Raw genomic sequence first — 26652 nt, forward strand, 5'->3', positions numbered from 1 at the left:
CCATTTAAATGCACTCAAGTATATAGGGCAGTTTAAATTAGATGGTTTGCCCGCTGATGATAAAAAGTACAAAATTATTATGTAGTGAGCCATAATCACAACCATCTGCTACTCTGCTCATTAGATAGTCATCTGTTTAATGTTAGTCTGTTATATTCATTAGTTTTGATTGCTATGGCTATGCTTTGAGATATAGCAATTCTAGAATGCATTTGGGACCGTACATCCAGACTATAGTGAAGTCAGAGTGTGTTAAGTGCCAAGTTAGGAGCACAATTGGAGCAGGTCTTCGTTTGCCACTGTGTCCCACCTCCCCCCCCCCCCCCCCCCCAATCGAAAAGTAATTTAAAACATCTTAGAATGAGATTAGGCTCAATCCACATGGCAGGACAGCAGCTCCAGCCATTTGACTGGTAAAATGATTCCCAAGCACAATTACTCCTATTATTTGAAAATAACCAAACATTTTATGACTAAATGGGAATATGTCCTGCCGGAATAGAATGTTAAAGATCCTCTAAAATCTAATAGCAGAGAGGGAAGAAAATATTCCATTGGACTGTAAATCATTCTAGCTTTATTATAACACTCTTCTGGCACTATTTTCTCAGCAGTTCTCTTTGATCATATGTTTTTTTAATTAAGATTAATGACGGCATGAATTATAGATTATATTACATGAACAAATGGGATTGAAAGAGGGTTGAAAGTCCTTTCGGAAGGACCAGGAAAACTGGTATTATGGAATATCCGATGTGGGATATTCTGAATCCTCTGCATTGTCCTTGACCATTAATCTCTTGATTTTTTTTATCAGAAAGATTCAATATTTCTATCGCATTTTACTGTGTCCATTTGTTTCTCAGTAGTTGTTACTGTATATGGGCCACATTGTGGTGAAAGCATCAAAACAATTATGGTCACATCTGGGGTAGTTAGAATTTGGAATGACAACAGTTTGCAGAAGATGAAGGTAATGATTGGTTCTCCAAGAGGGTGAGGGTCAAAGGACTAGAAGGAATGGCCAAGGTTCTTGCATGTTGCTGATGTAAAGAAGGCCTCGCAAGTTTCACATTGGATTTCCTTAGTTGTTGGCCATCCTTAATTGCCCTTGAGAAGTTGGCAGTAAGCCACCTTCTTGAACGGCTGCAGTCCATTTGGTGTAGATACACCACAATGCTGTTAGGGAGAGAGTTCCTGGTTTTTGACCCAGCGACAGTGAAAGAACGGTGATATATTTTCAAGTCAGGATGGTGTGTGGCTTGGTGATGGGGGGATTTAGCAATGGTAATGTCATTGAATGTCAAGGAGAAATGGTTAGATTCTCTCTTGTTGCTGCCTGGCACTTGTGTGTCTCAAATATAACTTTCCACTTATCAGCCCAAGCCTGAATGTTGTCCAGGTCTTGCTGCTTTTAAATAATTTATTTTAAAAGTGATAAATCGTACATTTACATCTTGATAATGGAGACAACAAAATGAATGAGGATCACGTAACCTCTGAGTGAAAGCAAAACCTGTTTTCCTGAACTGGAGGAAACTAAAGGAGAAGCAAAGTGTTGATGTGCAAGGGGAAGATAGCCTTTCAGTGTTCCATCAGAAAGCGAGTCACCTATACAATAACATTTCAAACAAAGTTCCAATGTATTCAGCTTAATTTGGCATTTAGTTGTACAATCCTTCTAATCATTATTATATTATGTTAGAAACTGGGAAAGTTAATCCTGTCTGTGACAGTGAAAAGCTTTGAAATCATGGAAATCAACCAAAGGTGAATAGAGTGAAAGGCAAGAGTAAATCTGATTAGCTGGTGGTGTGGAGAAATAGGGAGACAGTTTGATGAACTTCCAGGAGTTGAAATAAGTAAAAATAAAATCCGTATTAGGGCAGCTTATTGCACAAAATTACACAGTCCTGCACCCTCCGTTACCTCCACTGCCCCATTAACGCCTTGGTCACTTTAAAATTTGATTTCAATAATACTTGTTGGCATCCTATCCGCCACCTTCTCGAGACTTAAAATAAACCACGACTTTACATTCCATATATACCGTCCTGTACCAGTTCATGCTCGCCCATCACTCCTGCCAGCTTTAACATAGAGTGGCTTCCTGTTCTGCGAGAGATTGAATTTGAAACCCTAATTTCTAGCTGTTTCTCTACGACCATCTTCAGTCCATAACCACACACTCGATCTCCATTTCTCTTAACCCAACCTCTTCTAGGGCAGCACGGTAGCATAGTGGTTAGCACGATTGCTTCACAGCTCCAGGGTCACAGGTTCAATTCCCGGCTTGGGTCACTGTCTGTGCGGAGTCTGCACGTTCTCCCCGTGTGTGCGTGGGTTTCCTCCGGGTGCTCCGGTTTCCTCCCACAGTCCAAAGATGTGTGGGTTAGGTGGATTGGCCATGCTAAATTGCCCTTAGTGTCCAAAATTGCCCTTAGTGTTGGGTGGGGTTATGGGGATAGGGTGGAGGTGTGGGCTTGGGTAGGGTGCTCTTTCCAAGGGCCTGTGCAGACTCGATGGGCTGAATGGCCTCTTTCTGTAACTTCTATGATTCTATGCAAGCATACTCACCAGTCCAATACATCAATGCTTGTAGATCACTCAGCCGCTTCAGCAACCCCAATCTTGGCCTTTGCATATCCCCCAATTCTTCTGTCTTTTCAGCTCCTTTTCTTTATATGTATATCTTACATGTATTTCCTATTATTGTGAGAGGAATGAACAAGTAGGTAAATGAGCTTTACAGCTCTCTTTTGTAAAGAATGTTCCTAATAATCTTTATTATATTATGTTGGAAACTAGGAAGCTTAATCCTCTAGATGATGGAAGAGAGCTTTGACAGCTACCTCTACCTTTTATAATGCCTTTTCTTGCTGGTACTGCGCCTGTTTCAGCAGAAATGTTGTCACATTCTGTGCCTAAAAAGCTTTCTCTTTTCAATTGTTTTGCAGTTCTTGACCTTCTTTCTTTGTCCGAGCACAGAGGTTATGTGGACCTGCTACAACAAGCCCTCACAGACACTCCAGCGGTGAATGAATTCTACATTGTATCAACGTTTAAACTGCAACCAAAGTCCCTCGCTGCCATCTTTGGACTTTACTCCACCAGAAGCAATATTAAGTACTTTGAACTTTCAGTGTTGGGTCGATTGAATAAAGGTAAGAAGGCGTGGGGTTCAAGTTTCAGGATTTGAACACGTAAATCTAGACTGACTCTCCAGTTTTTGGATGAGACGTAAGGTGAGGCCCTGGGCACCCTCTGAGGTGTAGACAAAAGATCCCATGACATTGTTTCAAAGCAGAGCAAGGGAGTTATCCCATGCTGTCCTGGCCAATATTTATCCCTCAATCAACATCACAAAAACAGATTATCCATTGATATTTTGGGATCTTGCTGTATGGAAATGGGCAGATGCATTTCTTACATTATAACTGACTACACCACACTTCAATAGTACTTCATTATGGGATGGCCTGAGTTTGTGATAGATGCGACATACATGCAAGCCTTTGAGTCTTTTGATATGTCAGAAGTGCTCCTATAATGTTATTTAGGCAGCGAATTGTAGGATTTTGACCCAGCCTCAACAACAGAATGACGATCGATGTCCAAGTCAGAATGGTGTGCAATCTCCAGGGTAACTTGCAAATGATGATGTTTCCATTAATCTGTTGAACTTGTCCTCCTGGATGGGAGAGGTTTTGTGTTTAGCCTTAGTGAATTGTTGCAGTGTATCTTTTTGATAGTATACGCTGCAGCCATGGTATACTGGCATTGTAGGTTTGGACGTTTAGGCTACTGAATGAAGTGCCCATCAAGTGGGCTGTTTTGTCCTGAATAATATTGGCTACCGTGGCTGTTTCTGTAGCTGCACTCATTTAGCTAACTCAAGAGCATTTAGTCACATTCCTGACATGTGCCTTGTAGACGCTGGAAAGGCTTGGGGGAGTCAGGAGTTGGGTCACTTGCTGCAGAAAACTTCGCTTTTGTTTGGCTCTCGTAGCTATGGTATTTATGCAGTTGGCCCAAGTAAGTTTCTGGTCAACATTTATTGAATGATGATAATGTGGGAATTGCTGATGATAAAACCATTGAATGTTAAGGGGATGCAGTTGCGTTATTTCTTGTCAAAATGACCACTGCCTGGGTGACGTGAATGTGATGTGAATGTTACTTGACACTAACCAGCCAACAAATCTGGATGTTGTTTAGACCTTGCTGTCTTATTAGCTGAGGAATTACAAATGGAGCAGTAGTGAATAACTCTATTTCTGATCTTGTGATGAAGATAGTTCAAACAGGATGCTGCAGATATTAATTCTTGCAATGATGTACTGTGTCTGAGATGATTAGCTGCTTCACTACGTTTTCTTGAGGCCATGCATGTTGAAAATAGCCTCAATATTAAGGGCCGTCACTCTCACCTCACAGCTGGAATTCTGCCTTTGTGTCCATGTTTGAGACAAAGCTGCAATGATATGTGGAGTGGAATCAATTGATTTTCGGGAGGTGAATTCAGCGATCTCTGTATGTAATAATACATGATCAGACAATGTCAAGCAAGTACAGGCAAATGAACACTAGATGGCCACACTATCAGGACCTATATAAATGTTTTCCCACTCTTTCCTACAGGAGTGTGCTAGGATTGCAGAGAACAGAAGTGAGAAAGCTAGAGAGAAGAAGTTATCAGACTTTTTATCAGCTTATTTAATGGTTAATATTCTACAGTTGCTATTTGTTTTACCAGTTTAGTATTTAGTAAAAAGAACACACAAGATTATTTTATATTACTCAATAAATTACTTTATCATCACTGGAAGATTACGGCTATCATTCAACAATGAGTGCACTGCCTGTGGAAGTAGTTGAGTCAGAAACGTTAGGGACCTTGAAGTGGCTATTGGATAGGTACATGGAGTAGAGTAATGGAGTGTAGATTAATTTGTTCTTAAGGGCAGCACGGTAGCATTGTGGATAGCACAATTGCTTCACAGCTCCAGGGTCCCAGGTTCGATTTTGGCTTGGGTCACTGTCTGTGTGGAATCTGCACATCCACCCCTTGTGTGCGTGGGTTTCCTCCGGGTGCTCCGGTTTCCTCCCACAGTCCAAAGATGTGCAGGTTGGGTGGATTGGCCATGATCAATGATTAACCTAAGACAAAAGTTCGGCACAACATTGTGGACCGAAGGGCCTGTTCTGTGCTGTATTTCTCTATCTATCTATTCTAACTCGGCGAGATTGAAAGAGTAATATATACACATTGTAATATTACAGTGAGGATAGATGATCTTGATGATGGAGCAGATATGTGGCCAGAAGCCCACCGGATCAAATGTGAGGGTAAAGATGTAAAGAGTATCTGCTTCACACAAACACTGTAGCTACACTATAAATGCACATTTAGAAATGCTTTGATATTGCATTAAGTGATGCAATATAACTGAGGAACTAAAGTCTGTTGATACTTTGCTGTTTTAGAATTTTGTAGATGAGTATGCCTCTGGCCCAAGGAGAAAACAACTGTGCCTGGTACGGGGAATGAGATGGATCAATTGTCAATAGGGAGACATTTAGGAGACAATGATCATAGTCAGAGGTGGATTTATAATGAAGCACACCGGGTGGGACTCTCCGTTAGCTAACGGTGAAATCGGGGCGTGTGATTGGCCGGAGAATAGCTCCCGAAGGCGAAATCATGGCAGGCGGCGGTTTAACGCCGAATCGCGATGCGCCACCTCCTCGAAAACAGCGTCAATACAATGTGCGCCGCGCACAGTTTAAACACCGTTTGCATATCATTAGTGGGCCCACCCGTGATTTTCCGGCTCCGATGGGCCGAGCTCCCGACGGAGCGGTCCATGTGTGCTCTCAAACATCGTGATCCTGGCCTGGTGGCTGCTGAGAGAGAGCGAGGAGGTATGGACAGTGTCCAGCACTGCCATACTTCGCTGACAGTCGTGCCGTTGACTGGGGGGCTTCTGCCAGACCTGGGGGAGTAGTGAGGGGTTGCTGCGAGGTGGGTTGTAGGGTCGGGGTGGACCGGTGTGCAACACCATTACCGCAGCCGGCAAGGCAGCCATGCAGCTGCCCATGGCGCTAACGGTCGGCTTTGAAACTGGTGCCCTGGGTCGTATAAGTGACCCCCTTGTGGTAAACCCCCCCCCCCCGGGTGCCCTCTGGACCCAGCCAACCCAACAGTTGTATGGGCACTGTCCCACCTTCTCGGCCTCGATCAGTATGTGTGTGAGGAGTGTATTGTTGAAGCACGGTGCAGCTTGCCAGCCCTGCGAGTGTCCATTACGGACCCGGCGAATCATGTACTGTTTTTCATGGGATTCAATGGTGTTCCACGCGGTGCTGGTGCTAGCCCCTCACCGGTAGCGGAATCGGGGCCGATGTGCCATCAATTTTACTGTCGTAGAAGTCCACGGATTCTCTGTTGGCGTCAACAGTTCATCGCAGAAACAAAGAATCCGGCCCACCGTGACTGGGCATAGGGCCCTGACCAATGGGAGGGCCCCGAGCCGGCCAGTACACTGGGCATCCAATCACAGTCTTATTACTCTGCATGTGCTGATCAGCAGCAATGCAAGAAATCAGACTCGGATCGGTGAGTCTGTAAGAGCAGGAAAACACTGGTCCGAACTGTACAAGCGCATAACTTGAGCCACATGTGTGTGCGAGGAACAAAGAGAAGCAACTTGGTAAGGAGGGAGTGGCAGAGGTTGCTGAGGTTTTACCGCTTTTGGTGAAAGACAAGCAGATTTGCAACTCGGCCCAGAACAGGACAGCAACAGTGAAGCACGAGTCGCTGAAAGCCACCACAAGGTGAGGTCAGCCGCGAGGGGAGTAGCAGGCGAGGCGAGCAGGTGATTAGACCCATGGTAGGCTAGCAACAGCAAGCTCGAGGTCCCGAAAGCCACCACAGAGTGAGGTCAGCCGTCATACAGAGCAGGCGAGGCGAGCAGGTTTGTGACTCAACCAGGCAGGTCAGTATCAGTGAGGCACAAGGTCCTGAATCAAACCTTAGCCACGAGGAGGCGACAAGTGAGACAAGCGGCTGCCTTGAAGACCCCAGGTGAGTGAGATTGTGAGAATCGGTGAGTCTGAGGAGTGGAGGAAACTGTGAGAGTTGGGGGAAAATGTGTGAGGGTTTGAGGAGTGTGTGTGAGATGGTTAGCCAGAGTTACAGACTTGCAGGTAGGGTGGGTGAGGGTCGGGTTGCATTTTGCAGGCAGTGGGAGTTTGTGATGGGGTTGGGGATCCACAGGGAGGGAGAGTTATTGAGTTTGTGAAGGGGGAGGGCAGCACGGTGGCGCAGTGGGTTAGCACTGCTGCCTCACGGAGCTGAGGTCTCAGGTTCGATCCCGGCTCAGGGTCACTGTCCATATGGAGTTTGCACATTCTTCCCCTGTTTGCGTGGGTTTCGCCCTCACAACCCAAAGATGTGCAGGGGGAATGGACAGAAGACGAGTAGAGTGAGTGTTGTTTGAAATCCAGCATCACGGTTTCATAGTTAAAAGGTGAGCCCAATTTTTGCAGAGCTTGAATTGAAGCTGATAAAAACGTGGGATTGATTGTGCGAATGTCTGATGTTTCAGATACTTCTTTAAAATCAAGATCAATTTCTTTAGCACTATGAAGCGACATTATAAATCTAGCTGCCAAACCTGCAGAAAATTGAAGAATCATAGAATCCCTGCAGTGAAGAAGGAGGGCATACGGCCCATCAGATCTGCACCGATCCATGTCCTACCCTATCCCTGCAACCCCATAACTTAACCTTCACATTGATTGATTTGATTTATTGCCACGTGTACCGAAATACAGTGAAAAGTATTTTTCTGCGGCCGAGGGAATGTACACAGTACGGACATAGTAGACCAAAGAATAATCAACAGAGAACATTGACAAATAGTACAGTGATTGGTTACAGTGCAGAACAAGAGGCCAAACAAAGCAAATACATGAGCAAGAGCAGCATAGAGCGTCGTCAATAGGGTTCTTACAGGGAACAGATCAGTCCGAGGAGGAGTTGTTGAGGAGTCTTGCAGCTGTGGGGAAGAAGCTGTTCCTGTGTCTGGATGTGCGAGTCTTCAGACTTCTGTACCTTCTGCCTGATGGAAAGGACTGGAAGAAGGCAATGCCCAGATGGGAGGTGTCTCTGATAATGCTGTTTGCCTTCCTGAGGCAGCGGGAGGTGTATATAGAATCAATGTGGGGGTGGCAAGCTTGTGTGATGCGTTGGGCTGAGTTCACCACAATCTGCAGTTTCTTGCGATCTTGGACCGAGCAGTTGCCATACCAAGCTGTGATGCAGCCGGATAGGATGCTCTCTATTGCACATCTGTAGAAGTTTGTGAGAGTCGATGTATACATGCCAAATTTCTTTAGCTTCCGTAGGAAGTAGAGACGTTGTTGGGCTTTCTTGACTGTTGTATCAATGTGAGTGGACCAGGACAGACAGTTGATGATGGTGACCCCCAGGAACTTAAAGCGATCGACTATCTCCACTTCGGAGCCATTGATACAGAGGGGAGTATGTGTCGTGCTACGCTTCCTGAAGTCGATGATCAGTTCCTTGGTCTTTCCAACATTTAGAGAGAGGTTGTTTTTGGTACACCATATAACCAAGTGATTTATCTCCCTCCTGTAGTCTGATTCGTCATTTTTTGAGATACGGCCCACCAGTCATATCATCCGCAAACTTATAGATTGAGTTGGACACATCCTTGCACACTAAGGGGCAATTTATCATGGCCAATCCACCTACCCCGTACATCTTTGGACTATGGGAGGGAACCCACGCAGACACGGGAGAACATACAAACTCCACACAGACAGTGACCCAAGGCCAGAATTGAATCCGGATCCCTGGCGCTGTGAGGCAGCAGTGCTAACCACCGTCCTGCCGAAGGTGAGGCAAGTGGACAAAGCTAGATAAAATGAAATGAAATGAAAATCGCTTATTGTCACGAGTAGGCTTCAATGAAGTTACTGTGAAAAGCCCCTAGTCGCCACATTCCAGCGCCTGTCCGGGGAGGCTGGTACGGGAATCAAACCGTGCTGCTGGCCTGCTTGGTCTGCTTTAAAAGCTAGCGATTTAGCCCAGACAATTTGTCATTTTCCTTTTACAAGTTTTAGTATTGAACAGTACACAAACTCTACATTCATCCTCATCCAATGGCATGGGTGCATTATCTGATGATTTAGACTTGCCAATTTCTGGAGATATTACATCGCAATATTGACCATCTTTATCATCATTCTGACAAGAGGTAAGTTTGGATTTCAATTCAGCAATTATTCATAGAGGCATGTTTTTAGAAGTTATAAAGCATTGATCAATTTGTGCATTTTGTGGCTTCCACCCTTCTGCTCTATTGAGTAAGGATGGATGTGGTCAGCAGGGGGAGGGACTGTAAAATTCTACCCTTGGGTTGATGCTGGCAGCTAACATAAAAGAGAATCCAATAGTCTTGTATAGGCAGGTACATTTTAAAAGGGGTGGCAAAAGGATGAGTGGGGCTGATTAGGGACCAAAATGGGGATTTATGCATGGAGACCGGAGGATGGCAGTGATATTAAATGAGTACTTTACATCTGTCTTTACCAAGGCAGGAAATGCTGCCGAAGTGAGGAAGATTTTAGAAACATTAATTCTAACATTAGTTTTTTGATGAAGCAACAGAGAGAGTCAACAAGGGTCATGTGGTTGATGTGGTGTACATGGACATCTTTTAGGATCCACAGAGGCTGCAGAATTTGCTCCGCAGGGAAAAGGGGATATCCACTGAGGATATCACCGATGATGCCAGGGTAGCATGGTGGCAAAGTGGTTAGCACTGCTGCCTACGGCACTGAGGACCTGGGTTCGATCCTGATCCCGGGTCACTGACTGTGTGGAGTTTGCATGTTCTCGTCCCCACAACCCAAAGATGTGCAGGTTAGGCGGATTGGCCACGCTAAATTGCTAAAAACAGTTGAGTACTCTAAATTTCTTAAAATAAAAATCACTGATGACGTCTATGCAGAGTCCACGGGCGCGATTCTCCGTACTCACGACGGGGCCGAGAATAGCGGGCGGCGCAAATTTTTACGGCGATGCTGGTCCGACGCCCTCCCGCTATTCTCCCCCCCCCACGCCCGCCCCCCGACACGAATCGCTGCTCGCCGTTTTTTTTACGGCGAGCAGCGATTCTCCCCTGGCCGATGGGCCGATTTCCAAGGCCTTTACGGCCGTTTTCACGAATTTGAATACACCTGCTATACAAGTTCGTGAAAACGGCGCCAAAGTGCCGTTCTGCACAACCATGCTACCGATTGGCACGGCCGCACCATGGCCGTGGCATGGGCCCGCGATCGGTGCCCACTCAGGTGAATGGAAGGAGGAACCTTCCATTCAGAAGGTTCAGAATGGAAGGAGGGCTCATTCACCTGAGGAAGGAGCAGCGCTCTGAAAGCTAATGTTTGAAACAAACATGTTGGACTTTAACCTGGTGTTGTAAGATTTCTTACTATATTCCCAAGCACCACTGACTGGACCAGCATTTGTTGCCCATCCTTAATTGCCCTTGGACTGAGTGACTTGTTTGGCTATTTCAGAGGGCAGTTAAGAGTTAACCACATTGCTGTGGATCTGGAGTCAAATGTCGGCCAGACCAGATAAGGGCGGCAGATTTCCTTCCCCAAAGGACATTAGTGAACCAGATGGTTTTACAACAATCAACAAAGGCTTCATGGTCATCTTTTGACTTTATTTAAATTCTACCATCTGCTGTGGTGGGATTCGAACTTGGGTCCCCAGAACAATACCCTGGGTCTCCAAATTACTGGTCCAATGACAATGCCGCTATACCACTGCCTCCCCTATCTGCAGCATTGGCACTGACCATCACTGCCACCACCTCCCAAGCTGGATTGGTGATATTGCTGCCCCTCCTGTGGCCAGTTTGGGGATAGAGGACACCATGGCGGACCTCCATGGCATCCAAAGGTCATTCCAGGGACCTGTCACTGAATCGGGAGGCTGCAATCTGGTTGCGTTTCAGGGCCATGTCTTCAGTGGATCAGTCCCGGCTGAAAGCATTGAGACCCGTATATGTGGCTGCAGTTTAAATATGACACCCAGAATGAGGACGTGGTACGGGACTGGCCGGGCAGGTGAATTGCAGGCCGTCCCCAACGGAATGCCGTGCTCCTCATCAGTGAATTATTAATGAGGCGGGAAGGGGATGATATGGCGTGAAAACACGCCATTGCAGCTGGCAGATAAATTGACTTTTTTCCCCACAAGCTACCGCAATTAGTGTAAACCTGGGGCAATCTGCTCCTAGTTCATGATTCATATTAATATTTCAGAAGTAATTTTCAATTCTGGGAAGATTAAAGTCTAACTATTAAAAATGGGAGATGCAACAAAAGCAGCTTGAAGGCTTTTACACTTGAAAGGATGGGGCCTTGTTGAGATAAGGGGTCAGCCGCTTGAATGGTTAGGGGCGGCACGGTGGCACTGTGGTTAGCACTGCTGCCTCACAGCGCCGGATTCAATTCCGGCCTTGGGTGACTGTCTGTGTAGACTTTGTCCGTTCTCCCTGTGGGTTTCCTCCGGGTGCTCCGCTTTCTCCCCACAATCCAACGATGTGCAGGTTAGGTGTATTTGCCGTGATCAATTGCCCCTTAGTGTCCAGGGATGTGCAGGTTAGGTTACAGAGTTACGGGGATAGGGGGAGGAGTGGCCGTGGATAGACTGCTCATTCAAAGGGTTGGCGCAGGCTCAATTGCTCCTTGCTTGGAAGGGTTAGGGCTCACTTGGTGTAGTTGGGGAGCTTTGTGAAATCCAGGGCTATGCCAGCCCAGTGAACTTAACTGGCTATTAAAGAGTCGAAATTGCATGAGTAAGTAGAGGCAAGAGTGCAGACTCAGAAATCCAGGGAAACAGTCTCAGGGGATGAGATTGAAACCCTGGGAGGTGCGCAGTCTTTGAGTCATTCTGAGTGGGTGTGGCCTTGAAGGAATTCAGAGGCTTTGATCTTTGAAAATGAAAAGTTTGGGGTCCTTCATGAGGCCGACAGCGTTTCAAAGCAATTGGTTGACTCACAGCGTGTACTGATCTGGGTGAGTTGCTGAGAAACCCATGGAATTGGTCTTGATTACGGCTGCTATTTATTGTGCAGTATGGTATGTTGGAGCACTATTTTCCTGTTAATTCACAGATACCTCTTATTATCCCTGAATATTCCTGTGTAGAAAGATATGGGATGGGATTCTCTGTTCCCCGCGGCTAAGATCGGGAATCCCTATCGGGCCGAGAATCCTGCGTTGGACCAAAAACGGGATCGGCACAAGGTGGTAGACCCATCCTCGGTCTCTGCTCTCACCTCGCTGGCTGTACTGGGTTCCCCCCCCCCCGCCCGCCAGCGGGAACATGCAAACAGCTAATTTGCATCAATTCTAATGCAATTACCGGGCTTAAAGCGTAAATTCCCCCCCCCTCCCCCATTATGCTCTGACCCCCACAGCGGGATCTCCACTGTTTGGTCTTTGGTGTAGATATTGCCAAGTGGAGTTCTGGTGCAATGGACCTCGAGGGGATCAAGGAGCTCATGTGCCCCCCTGCCACTGCCATACTGCAGAAGAAGGGTCCTCAGGGTTGGTTGTGCTCAGGCTGTGGATAAGGGGCTGACCCTGGGGTCCTCCCCCAGGATAGGGGTCCTGGGTCTGGACTGCCCCTTACAGCCCTGGGCAAACTGAAGATCATTCTTGGCATGGTGATCTCAGACAGCCTCTGTTCAAGATCTTCTTCCTGGTCTGACCTGTTTAAACTCTGAAGTGGCCTCACTCTGAACTGCGCTTTCTGACAGCTGATCAGCAGACCAGACAGTTCAGTGAAGACTCAAGCCAAGAACACTTTCCCTTTTCTCACATCTGCTCCCTCAACCACGTGCTTTTGAAACTGCTGCTCTTTGAAGCCTTCCTAGAAAGCCCATCGCACTTGAAAAGGCTTGAAATCCCCCAACGTCCTTTGAAATGCTAAGCACTCATTCAATTGCACAGTGCAGTACATTTAACATGCCTTTGATTGACAGATTAATGGTTTAAACACAGCTGCCAGGAGGTTTGTTTATTTATCTTTCCCTCCATGCTTTAAGTACCCTCTGTTGATCCTAACCACAATGTTTATAAACATTCTTGTTATGATTGACAACTGCTGACCACTTCAAAGCAGCCAAGTGGTTTCACTTCCTCATTTCTATCTGCAGAAAACACTTAACACTGTTGCCCACCCAACCACCAGGCCTCTCTCTGCAGCCTGAGGGGCACATATACAAAGCTCTGATAAAGTTGGAAAGCAGTAGATTAGTCTCGTTTATTGTTAGAAGTTTAAAATATAGCAGGCTACTTGAGTCCTTATACATTTTTAGGTGATTTTGGCACTGATTCCTTAGATGAGCGAGTCAAAGAAAAGCTGTTCCCGTGAGCTGATGGTACAAGGATTGGGTCCACTGGTTTAAGCTTTGGGCAAGGGATGTAGGCGAATTGTGAGCAAGAGCTTTCTTATGAAGCGAGGATGACCTGGAAATCACTGCCTATGTGGGGAATGCGGAAATGATTTCTAAAGGAAATTGAATGAGCCCTTGAGGGAAATAACCTTGCAGGGCTACAGTGATGGAGCTTGGGAATAGGGTTGATTGCATTGCTCTACAGCGAGCAGGCATCTGCTCTAAGGGCTGAATGGCCTCCTCTTGTGCTATAATAACTCTCTGACTCCTACAGAAATCACTTGAACGCAAAAAAGATAGTCGAAACATGTTGCGAAAGTTAATCTTCTTTAATATATAAAAATAGCCAAGTTTAAAATTTGAAATGGACTCAGAAACCGGCGCAGCTAGCGAAACATGGAAATAACAGTAACTGAAAAGAATCAGAACTAATGGCAGTTAAATATGAATATACACAGGTAACAACAACAACTAATGCCACCACAGCGCTTACTGATGACATCAGCAAAGGATTTAAATAAGAAGATACATAATCATAACACTCTATAACAGAGCCACCACATATTTGGAGCACTGATTCCATTTGGTCGGCTGAGCTTCCAAACTAGTTTGCCGATACTGGGGACTAATTTTGCTAACCTCGTTCCCTTCTCACTCATCTCATGCATATCAATCCCCCCCGAGGACCCTGCCAATGGATCAATGATCACTGACCCTCTCCTCATCTCCCTGCATGATGTCCATTCACTCATGGACAAAAACCATGCCATCTACACCTTTATTAGGGGCCATTAAATTGACTCTGAGTGGGATTCTCCATTCCCCAACGCCGATTCCAAGTTTCCGACTATGCGGCGCCACCAACAGTCGGGCGGGAGTCGTGCTGTTGGCCGGGGGTGGGGGGGGGGGGCTTTGGTGGGCGGTGGCCCGGAGGTGGCAAGGGGGTGTCCAGAGGGGCACTATCTGGCAGGTCGGGTCCATGCACAGCCTGCGGCAAGTTGTACTCCGCGACTGCTGCAGATAATCGTCGTGCGCGTGTGCATGCGCAGCCACAGACCCGGCATTTCTGCAGGTGTTTATATGAAATGAAAATGAAATGAAATATCGTGACGGCCGTGCATTTTACTTGGCGCGGCTGCCGGTCGGAGGATCGGTGCTGGGGCTGCGTAAAATGCACGGATCCTCTGGACATAGCCCCAAAACCGGAGAAATCAGGTCCTCCATCTTTGACAAGTTCAGCTCATTGGTCGCGACAGTTTCTGAGCTGAAGCCTCTTATCTGACTATATTCCCCATCAAACCTTCTTCCAAATTCATATGCTCGCACTGTGATTCTTCTGGTCGAATTACATTTTAAACTCTACCCCTACTCCTCGGACTTTCTGCTTCAAGCACCTCACCTTGTTCCACCCCTCTGGCATCTCATTTATTATGCTTGTGTTTTGTCACCACGATCTCCATCCTGTGTTTTTCTACAAGATTTCCTCTTCCTTTTCCTTCCTTAGCCTCTGAACTGAAGGAATCCTCATCCATGGTGATTTCAATCTTCATCCGAAGTAACCGTGCTGTTGCCCCTCTGTCTCATTGCCCTCCCTCATCCTTTCCCTTCACACAAACTCTCCTCCCCATACTCACAGCCACACATTTTAAAAATATAAATTTAGAGTAGCCAATTATTTTTATTTTTCCAATTAAGGGGCAATTTAGTGTGGCCGATCTATCTAACCAGCACATCTTTTGAGTTGTGGGGGTGAAACCCACGCAGACACGGGGAGAATGTGCAAACTCCAGGGCCGGGATTCGAACCCAGGTCCTTAGCGCCGCAGTCCCAGTGCTAACTACTGTGCCACCGTGCCGCCCTGCAGCCACCTATTTGGCCTTGCCATGTGACGTGGCTTCTCTACTCTCACTCTGATCACTTCCTTGTAGCCCTCACTGCCCATGTCCCTCTAACTCCTTACAACTTCACCTCCATCTATATCCGGCAGTGGAAAAAACTTACTTACAATTTCCAGCACTTTAGTCTTTGGCCTACCATTCACCAGGACACTGATGACATCTCAATGACTCCTTCACCACCTTTGATGCCCAGTCCCCTCGTACTTTCTTCTCTCCTGTACACACATCCTTGTATGGCCCCCTTTTCTGGTTCCTTCAAATGAATGGGTGCAGGTTTGAGTGCAAACAGTTTACAACTGGTTTAGCTCGCCATCTTGTCTGAGCTATTGCATCCTGGCCTCATCCACTACAACTACCCGCTACTGCAAGGTGTCCTTGAAGGCAATGATAATCCTGATGAACAACTCTCAACTCTCCAGCTTCTATCTCCTGGTGCCAACTGTCTCCTGAAACCTCTCTCCCAAGCCACCTTCGTCTCCAACAGCAACTGCTACAATTGGCTTTAAATTGGAGTTTAAAACTGGTTCCTTGTATCTTACATGCTACACCTGTAATAACGTTTACCATAGCTGTTATCATTTGGTATCTCCAAATGTATTTTGAATTGTGTTTTTTGGTCATTGTTGAGTGGAACCAGGAATCTGAGGTGTTACATGTTAACATCGAAAAGGAGGAGATATTGGGTCTTTTAAAATATATTAAGGTAGATAGGTCTCCTGGGCCAGATGGGATTTATCCCAGAATACTGAGGGAAGCATGGGAGGAAATTGCTGGGGCTTTGACTGACATCTTTGTATCCTCATTGGCTACAAGTGAGATCCCAGAGGACTGGAGAACAGCTGATGTGGTACCGCTGTTTAAGAAAGGTAGCAGGGTTAATCCTGGAAACTATAGGCCGGTGAGCCTCACGTCAGTAGTAGGTAAATTATTGGAGCGAATTCTCAGGGACTTGATTTATACCCATTCGGAAACGAATGGACTCATAAGCGATAGACAGCATGGTTTTGTGAAGGGGCGGTCGTGCCTCACTAACTTGATCGAGTTTTTTGAAGAGATGACAAAGATGATTGATATGGGGGGGTGGGCGGTGGATGTTATTTACATGCATGTTAGTAAAGCCTTTGACAAGGTGCCTCATGGCATACTGGTACAAAAGGTGAAGCCACATGGGATCAGAGGCGAGGTGGTAAGGTGGATACAGAACTGGCTCGGTCAGAGAAGGCAAAGGGTAGCAGTAGAACGGTGTTTTTCTAAATGGAAGGTTGTGACTAGTGGTGTTCCACAGGGATCTGTGCTTGGGCCTCTGTTGTTTGTGGTGTACATAAACGATTTGGAGGAAAATGTAGCCGGTCTGATTAGTAAGTTAGCGGATGACACCAAGGTTGTGGAGTGTTGAGGATTGTCAGAAGATACAGCAGTACATAGATAGGTTGGAGACCTGGGCAGAGAAATGGCAAATGGAGTTTAATCCGGACAAATGTGAGGTAATGCATTTTGGTAGGTCTAACATAGAAGGGAAATATACTGTAAATGGTAAAACTCTTAGGAATACAGAAAGACAGAGAGATCTGGGCGTGCAGGTCCACAAATCTTTGAAGGTGGCAACACAAGTGGACAAGGTAGTGGGCAAGGTAGTGAAGAAAGCATACAAAATGCTTATCTTCATTGGAAGGGGCATCGAGTATAAAAACTGGCAAGTCATGCTACAGTTGTATAGAACCTTGGTACGGCCGCATTTGGAATATTGCACACAATTCTGGTCGCCACACTACCAGAAGGATGTGGAGGCTTTGGAGAGGGTGCAGAGGAGGTTTACCAGGAGGTTGCCTGGTCTGGAGGATGTTAGCTATGTGGAGAGGCTGAATAGACTCGGACTGTTTTCATTAAAAAGACGGAGGTTGAGGGGTGACCTGATAGAGGTCTACAAGATTATGAGGGGCAAAAAATAGAGTGGATGGGCAGGCACTCTTTCCCAAGGAGGAGAGGTCAGTCACCAGGGGGCATAGGTTTAAGGTCCATGGGGCAGAGTTTAGAGGAGATGTGCAAGGCAGGTTTTTTACACAGAGGGTGGTGAGTACCTGGAACGTGTTGCCAATGGAGGTTGTGGAAGCAGATATATTAACGGCGTTCAAAAGGCATCTTGACAAACACATGGATAGGATGGGTACAGAGGGATATGGCACAAGGAAGTGCTGAGCGTTTTGGCAAAGGGTGGTATCATGATCGGTTCAGGCTAGGAGGGGCGAAGGGCCTGTTCCTGTGCTGTATTGTTCTTTGTTCTTACCTGCCTGCTCCTGTCAGGGTACCGGGATGGCCTCACTTGCGTGGGTCTTCAAATGTTCTGTGTTTTTGTCCGCAGCCAGCCTTCGTTATTTGAAAAATGATGGGAAGCCACACGTCACCACATTTCACAATGTCCAGCTGGCAGATGGGAAACGGCACGCTGTCCTACTGCAGATAAAGGGGCTGCAGCACGGGCCTACAACAGCTCAGCTCTATGTCGACTGTACACAGGCAGGTGCAGCTCACAACCTACCAGCCATGTTCGCAAGCATGCCGCAGACTGCAGATTCTGTGGAAATCCGAACCGTCCAGAGAAGAATACAGGTGTGTAGAGAAAAATCTATTCCATTATAAGCGGTATATGTTCCGATGCAAAGGAGGAGCGAACTGACTCCTCTATTCTCCCACTCCAGGTTTGACAGTAACGGGGTTTTATGTGAAGTTAGAGAGGATGTTCTTCACCAATTCTGTAAGAGTCCCACTAATTACACTTCGAGGTTGTAAAGAATTCGTCAGACAGGTTTTCTTAAGTTAAACAAAGAACATGGTGAGTTTATTGAAACTGTCTCCCGAACTTAACAAATCGCAACCACCATTCACGGATCAGACGCTATGGTTTTGGCCCCCGCACACACCAGTACAGGTGGCAGAATAAGAGGAATGTGTGCAGGTTAGGTGGATTGGACATGATAAAATTGCCCTTAGTGTCCAAAATTGCCCTTAGTGTTGGGTGGGGTTACTGGGTTATGGGGATAGGGTGAAGGTGTTAAACTTGGGTAGGGTGCTCTTTCCAGGAGCCGGTGCAGACTCGATGGGCCGAATGGCCTCCTTCTGCACTGTAAATTCTATGATCTATGACTGTTTGGAAGCTTTGGAACGGGTGCAGAGGAGATTTACCAGGATGTTGCCTGGTATGGAGGGAAAATCTTATGAGGAAAGGCTGATGGACTTGAGGTTGTTTTCGTTAGAGAGAAGAAGGTTAAGAGGTGACTTAATAGAGGCATACAAAATGATCAGAGGGTTAGATAGGGTGGACAGCGAGAGCCTTCTCCCGCGGATGGAGGTGGCTAGCACGAGGGGACATAGCCTTAAATTGAGGGGTAATAGATATAGGACAGAGGTCAGAGGTGGGTTTTTTACGCAAAGAGTGGTGAGGCCGTGGAATGCCCTACCTGCAACAGTAGTGAACTCGCCAACATTGAGGGCATTTAAAAGTTTATTGGATAAGCATATGGATGATAATGGCATAGTGTAGGTTAGATGGCCTTTAGTTTTTGACTTCCCATGTCGGTGCAACATCGTGGGCCGAAGGGCCTGTACTGCGCTGTATCGTTCTATGTTCTATGTTCTATGTAACAGTTCATGAAAACACAAAACAAAGGTGAATATGGTTAGCTGTTCCTTGGCTGCTCTTGATGCGGTGACACTAGGTTGTGGGCGTTTTATTCAGTTGCCTTCCTGGGTGTAGTTGTATGGAGCTGTTTTTCATGTTTTGTTCCCAAAAGGTTTTGATGTGCAGCAGATTTTTCTTCTCAGGATGGTTACTTTGCAAGACCAGGCACAATGGCCCTTAACTTCCTGGCTCCTCACCATCAGAGCTGGAGGGTACACCAAAGATGCATTGAACTTTCCCACATAAAGGTTTATCCAGCAATTGTCCAGAAGCTCTAACTACCACTGGACAATATCGCTGGGCTGGAAACCATCCGACAAAGAGATTGAATTTGCTAAATTCAGATGACTCTGCCAGTTTTACCCTCATGGTTATTCTGAAAGAGTCAGAAGGAATAAAAGCACTTCTAACTTCAGAATAATCATTTGAAAGATCCAGACTGAGCCCCGCGTGGGTCACCCCCCCCCCCCCCCCCCCCCCCGCCACACCCCCGCCTCCAAACACACACTCCTCCCACTGTATTCCATACCCCCCTCCTTTTTTTTTAATAAACAATTTTATTGAGGTAGTTTTTGGCTTTATAAACAGTTACAGACATCATCAGAAAGGAAGCAAAAAAGGCAAAAATGTGCAAACATCCACGTACTTTCAATACTTCCATCGTACCATATTGCACAAGCCCGCTCCCCTCCCACCCGTACTACCCGCCATATTTTCCCTCCTACTCTACTCTACCCCCCCCTCCCCCCACCCCCCTGCTGACGCTCACTCTCCCGCAAAGAAGTCAATAAATGGTTGCCACCTCCGGGTGAACCCCTGCACAGATCCCCTCAAGGCGAACTTAATTTTTTCCATCCCCAGGAAACTTGACATGTCCGCAAGCCACCACTCAGTCTTCGGGGGCTTTGAGTCCCTCCACGCCAATAATATTCGTCGCCGGGCTATCAGGGAAGCAAAGGCCAGCACATCGGCCGCTTTCTCCCCCTGGACACCCGGGTCTTCCGAAACCCCAAAAATTGCCACCCCTGGACTCATCACCACCCTTGTTTTTAGCACCTGGGACATGACCCCCGCAAATCCCTCCCAGTACCCCCTCAGCTCAGGGCATGCCCAAAACATGTGCACATGGTTCGCTGGTCCTCCCGCGCACCTAGCGCATTTGTCCTCTATCCCGAAAAATTTGCTCATCCGAGCCACCGTCATATGGGCCCGGTGAACGACCTTAAATTGGATCAGCCCGAGCCTAGCACATGTCGCGGTCGAGTTTACCCTACTCAGGGCCTCTGCCCACAGCCCATCCTCCATTTCCTCGCCTAGCTCCTCCTCCCATTTAAGTTTCAGTTCCTCTGTCTGGGACCCTTCCTCCCTCATGAGCACCTTATAAATACCCGAGACTCTACCCTCCCCTTCATCCCTCCCAGAGACTATTCTGTCTAGGATCCCCATTGGCGGGAGGTGCGGGAAAGATGGGACCTGTCTACAAACAAAGTCCCGCAGCTGTAGGTATCTAAAATCATTTCCCCTTACCAACCCAAATTTCTCCTCCAAGCTCCTCAAACTCGCGAAGCTCCCTTCCAGGAACATATCACCCACCCTTCCCGCCCCTGCTCGCCGCCATACTCGGAACCCCCCATCCATACTGCCGGGGGCAAACCGATGGTTGTCGCAGATTGGCGCCCAGACAGACGCCCCCATCTCCCCCACATGCCTCCTCCACTGGCCCCATATCCGCAGGGTCGCCACCACTACCGGGCTGGTGGTGTACTTGGCCGGCGGCAGCGGTAGAGGAGCCGTGACCAGGGCTTCCAAACTGGAGCCCCTGCACGAAGCCGCCTCCACCCGCTCCCAAATAGACCCCGTACCCACCATCCACTTCCTTATCATAGCGATGTTGGCCGCCCAGTAATAATTGACCAGACTCGGCAACGCCAGCCCCCCCTCGCTGCGGTTCCTCTCCAACATTGCCTTCTTCACCCGCGGAGACTTTCCCGCCCAGACAAAGCTCATGATCAGCCCGTTAACTCTTTTGAAGAAGGACTGTGGGATAAAGATCGGGAGGCACTGAAAAATAAACAAAAATCGAGGGAGGATTGTCATCTTTACAGTCTGCACCCTCCCTGCCAGCGACAGCGGGAGTGCATCATACCCCCCTCCTTGACCTGACCCCCGAACCAACCCAAATCTCACCCGCAATCCACCCCTCGGCTATCCAATCCTTCCTGATAGCCTAACGCCCGACCTATCCAATCCCCTGCACCCACCCAAATGTCAGATTCTCCCATTCCCCAATGTCCAATCTGCACCCCTGACCTGACCCCAACCCCCCTGACCTGAGCCAAACCCCACCCAACCCGACCCTCGGACCCGCCCCGACCCCAAACTTGACTTAACCCTGACGCCCAACCCCGACCCCCCCCTCCCAATGTCCGACCCCTCACTCCCGATTTTCAATCCGCCCATGCCTGACCCCCCCCCCCCCACCACCACCGATGTCCGACCCACATCTCATTTCCTGACGTCTGCACCCCATCCCCTGATGTCTGACCCCCACCCTCTGATGACTGACCCTCACAGGTTTAATGTCCGACTCCTGCCTCCCCACCCGCCTGATGTCAGATCCCCCACATTCCGGGCGCTATTCTCTGAAATGGAGACAGAGTGTTCGCGCCGTCATGAACGCCGTCGCGTTTCACGATGGCGCGAAACAGGCGCAGGGATTACCAATTCTGGACCCCACAGGGGGGACAGACGGTGCTGGTCCAGTCTCCCTTCCCGGCGCCAGATGGGCGCCGCGCCAACCCGCGCATGCGCAATTTGGCCGCGCCAACCCGTGCATGCGCGGGGCACTTCTTCAGCGCGCCGACCCCGACGTAACATGGCGTGGGGGTTCAGGGGCCGGCCGCGGAACAAAGTAGGCCCCGGGGTGGGGGGTGAGGGTGGAGTTGCCGGCTCATCGATCGGTGGGCCCGAATGCGGGCCAGACCCCATCAGAGGACCCCCCGGGGATGGAGCCCCCCCCCCCCCCCCCCCCCCCAAGGCCGCCTCCCGACCGTTCGCGCAGAGTTCCCGCCGGCAACGACCAGGTCGCTCGGCCAATCCGGGACAGAGAATCGGCGGCCCCACCGCGGCCTGCGTCTCGCGCCGCGTTAAACGCGCCGGCGCAAATGGCGCCAATTCTCCGCACCTTGGAGAATCGCATGCTGCCGTCGGGGTGGCGTGGCTCGGTTGCACCGATTCTCCAGCCCGGCGCGGGGCTGGGAGAATCGCGCCCTCCATGTCCGAACTCTCACCCCGCAAATCACTTCCACTTATCTTAGACACTTACTTTCTCCTTGAACTGTTATTTTCAATGGTACCATTAAACTCACCTGATTTATGGTAGCTACTGCTGTAAAAAAAAGGTGTGTCCTCCTTCGCTCTGCTTCTTTTCGACTGATGCTGGAGGAGGGGAAGAGTATTTGTTTACAGAGGGAGTTTAAAACTGCTGAAATAAAGAACGCCCTCCTTTATACAGGCTGTGGTTGGAATAGCAATTGGGCATCAAGAAGGCTATTTTAAAACAGGCTTATACAACTATTTTGCATGAGCAGCTACATTTCATTTTTTTTTAAATTAAGGGTGCAGACTTCGCAAAGATAAGGGGCGCGATTCTCCGCTGCCTACGACGGGTCGGAGAATAGCGGGAGGGCCTTCCCGACAATTTTCACGCCCTCCCGCTATTCTCCCCTCTCCCCCCCCCCCCCCACGGCCGCCCCACGACACGAATCGCTGCGCCGATTTTTACGGCGAACAGCGATTCTCCCCAGGCCGATGGGCCGAGTACCCAGGTCTTAACAGCCGTTTTCACGAATGCAAACACACCTGCTGTCACCGTTCGTGAAAACGGCCGCAAAGTGCCGTCCCGGACAACCATGGCACCGATTGGCACGGCCGCACCACGGCCATGCCAAGGGTGGCATGGGCCTGCGATCGGTGGGCACCGATCGCGGGCAGCGGGTCCGATACCTGCGCACTATTTGTTATTCCGCCGCCCCGCAGGATCACGCGGGGCGACTGAGGGGCTTGACGGCCCGCGCACGCGCGGGTTTGACGCGCCTGCGTGATGACGTAATCCGCGCATGCGCGGGTTGGAGCCGTCCAACCCGCGCATGCGCGGCTGATGTAATCGTGCGCGTCAGCCGCTGCGACGCGCGGACTTAGCGACGGTCGCTAAGCCCGCGATGCCGTGCTTCACGGGGCCGCGCTGCTAGCCCCGCCCGGGGGGGGGGAGAAACGGGTCCTGGGAGGGGGCGCGGAGGCTGCCGTGAAACACGGCCAGTTTCACGGCAGCCTTTACGACTCGCCGCATTTGCGGAGAATCGCGCCCAAGGAGCGGAATTCTCCATTTGGGAGACTATGGGCTGCATTCTCGGGTTTTGCAGCTAAGTGCCAACGCCAGCGTGGGAACAGTGGCGTTTTACGACGCCAAAATTGCGGCGAACCCTCAACGATTCTGGCACCGGTGAGGGGCTAGCAGCCTGCACCGGGTAAAACTCCCGGCTCCCGAGCCAAAAATGGCCCGAGAATGGCTGGGTCCGTGGTCACGCATAGGCACAGCGACGACCTACAGCGGTCGTGCCATACAACATGTCGCCGGCCGCATGCGGACCCGACCAGCCAGATAGTCCCCCCCTCACCATCCCCCACCAGACCCCCAGCCCTCACTGAGTCCCCCTGGCCAGCGGCACAGCTGCCCCCCGGACCGTGGCGGCGCTGAACACAATCCGCAGCGCCATGCGAGGGTGACTAAAACTGAGAGCATCGGGGGAGGGCCTTCAGGCGACGTCCTGAGGCCGCCCCAACGGCGTGTGGTGTACTTGGCGATGATGTCATTTTGGAGGGGGCGGGGTGTCCGAAAACAGCTGCCGCACCCGATTTGCTCGTAAAAAGGGATTCTCCGCCCGATCGCTGATTACGATATCGGCGTCGGCCAATAGAGAACCCGCCTTAAGTTATCCCACTGGAGCTTATATGCACCAGTTTTCCGATTCCCTTGAGATCGTAAAGTGGGATGCAATTCGGTGGTGCATGGCGTGCCCCCCCCACTCCATTTCATTGCCCATCTCTGTCGGTATTTAAGACAATACCACTATGCCACTGCCTCCCCTATGGGGTGCTCCCCCTATTACAGGGGTCACTGTGGGGGTCTCCCCATTACAGGGGTCCCTGTGGGGGTCCCTCCATTACAGGGGTACCTGTGGGTGTCCCTCCATTACAGGGGTCCCTGTGGGGGTCCCTCCATTACAGGGGTACCTGTGGGTGTCCCTCCATTACAGGGGTCCCTGTGGGGGTCCCTCCATTACAGGGGTCCCTGTGGGGGTCTCACTATTACAGGGGTCCCTGTGGGTGTCCCTCCATTACAGGGGTCCCTGTGGTGGTCCCTCCATTACAGGGGTGACTGTGGGGGTCCCCCCCCATTACAGGGGTGACTGTGGGTGTCCCTCCATTAGGGGTCCCTGTGGGGGTCCCTCCATTACAGGGGTCCCTGTGGGTGTCCCTCCATTACAGGGGTCCCTGTGGGGGTCCCTCCATTACAGGGGTCCAGGTGGGGGTCCCTCCATTACAGGGGTCCCTGTGGGGCGGTCTCACTATTACAGGGGTCCCTGTGGGGGTCCCCCCATTACAGGGGTCCCTGTGGGGGTCTCGCCCCATTAAAGGGGTCTCTGTGGGTGTTCCCCCACCCTTACAGGGGTCCCTGTGGGGGTCCCTCCATTACAGGGGTCCCTGTGGGGGGGTCTCACTATTACAGGGGCTACTGTGTGGGGTCCCCCTATTACAGTGATTCCTGTTGTGGGTGTCACTATTAGTCGGTCCCCTGTGGGGGAAGGTGTGAGGGGGGTCTGATAGAGGTGGCATGGGATGGCAGTGCATTGTTGTTGGGGGGAGGGAATGGTGGCCCTCGGATGGGCTTGGATGGTCTCTGCCAGTCTGGTTCTGGCATGGTGAACTCTGTAGTGGGCCAAGGAGACAATGGTTGCCCCCTTGGCTCAGTGCTAGGTTCACCACGTCAGGGCCACGCTGGTTAAAAACCATAAGTGATTCCGGCCACAGGGACCGGGGAATTGCTGCAGGCCGGAGTATAGGGCGCCAGGCCCGCTAATTTGCATTTATTTCCATATCCTGCTGGTGCAGCGCGGACCTCGTTCCCGGGCATCAGTTCTGAATTTGCCCCGATGCCCGATTCTCTGACCCATCGGGGAACGCAATCTAAAAGTCCCGGGGTCAGAGAATCCCGCCCATGAGGTTTCACACAAAATACAACATGAATTATTTTTTAAAGTTGAGAGGTGACGAAAAGAGACAACTTGTTGAGCAAAGAAAAGCAATAAATTGATAATTCTTCAAAATAAATAACTAATTAGGGTTTGAGAGGTTGAGACTGTGGGCTGGTTTCTCCCGCCGTGCCTGATTTCTGGTTCAGCACGCCGTCGGGATGCTCCATTTCACCGGCTGGCCAATGGAGTTTCCCATTGTGGGGCATGCCCAGGACGTCGGGAAACCCTCAGGCTTCCGGCAAAATGGAGCATTCCGCCAGCGGAGAATCCAGCCCTGTGTGTGTACTCACTCTCTCACACACACACACACGCAACACACACACACACACACACAAACTCCCCGGGCTCGATTCGCCGATTTTGAGACGATGTCCAGAGGAAGTGTCTAGTTTTACGACTAAAAAAATCGGTGAGGTCCCAGCACCGATCCTCCGACCGGTGAGGGGCTAGCAGCCGCGCCATGTAAAACGCATGGCCTTCCCGATATAAACGCCTGAAGAATTTCCGGGTCCGTGGCTGCGCATGCGCACGGCGACGACCTGCAACGGTTGCACCGGACAACATAGCGTCAGCCGAGCACAGACCCCCACCTGCCAGATAGTGTCCTCCTGGACACTCCCGGGTCACCCCCCCCGCCAGTCCCCTCAGCCTTCGCCGCAGCCCCCCACCCCCCGGCCAGCAGCAGGACTCCCCGCCCCCTGACTGTGGCGGCGCTGGACACTGTCCGCAGTCGTCTGCCGGTTTCACGAAAACTGAGAGCACACGTGTCTGCGTGACGCCGTTTTGGAGGAGGCGGAGCATCCGAAAACAGGCGCCGCCCCCAATTCGGTCATAAACGGGATTCTCCACCCGATCGCTGATTACGATTTCGGCGGCGGGTAACGAAGAATCCCGCCCACTTTCTCTCTCTCTCTCACACATTCACTCTCTCTTTTTCACACACACGCACATTTCCTCACGCCCGCTGGTCCTCTTCTCACACCAGCTTGGACGGGGATTGGACAAGCCTGTTTTAGATGATTAAGTCACATCCCCCCACAGACAAAGCATGCACAGTTAAAGGGGTCTTGCAGTGGTCAAAATCCAATCTGAGCTCCACATCCTCCATTGCTGCCTTGGAGCGCGTGATTCTAAAATTACATCCCATGACCGCATGACCCAGATTTTGGAACCCGTGCATTGAGCAATTGTATTTCATTACGGAGGCTGCCATTGAAGACTGTCACCGTCTGTAATAATAAATGGAGTTTCCA

General features: G+C 49.6%; 1 protein-coding gene across 1 annotated transcript in view; it reads left to right on the forward strand.

Moving 5' to 3' along the window:
* thbs4a (thrombospondin 4a) overlaps positions 1–26652 on the forward strand; it is a 123734-nt gene that overhangs the window by 1039 nt on the left and 96043 nt on the right. Inside the window, exons 2-3 of the mRNA XM_038805576.1 lie at positions 2958–3164; positions 17769–18016. Of these exons, the coding sequence (XP_038661504.1) occupies positions 2958–3164; positions 17769–18016 (455 nt within the window). The remainder of the gene's footprint in view (positions 1–2957; positions 3165–17768; positions 18017–26652) is intronic.

Source organism: Scyliorhinus canicula, chromosome 8, assembly GCF_902713615.1.
Source record: "Scyliorhinus canicula chromosome 8, sScyCan1.1, whole genome shotgun sequence".
Taxonomy (NCBI): Eukaryota; Metazoa; Chordata; class Chondrichthyes; order Carcharhiniformes; family Scyliorhinidae; genus Scyliorhinus; species Scyliorhinus canicula.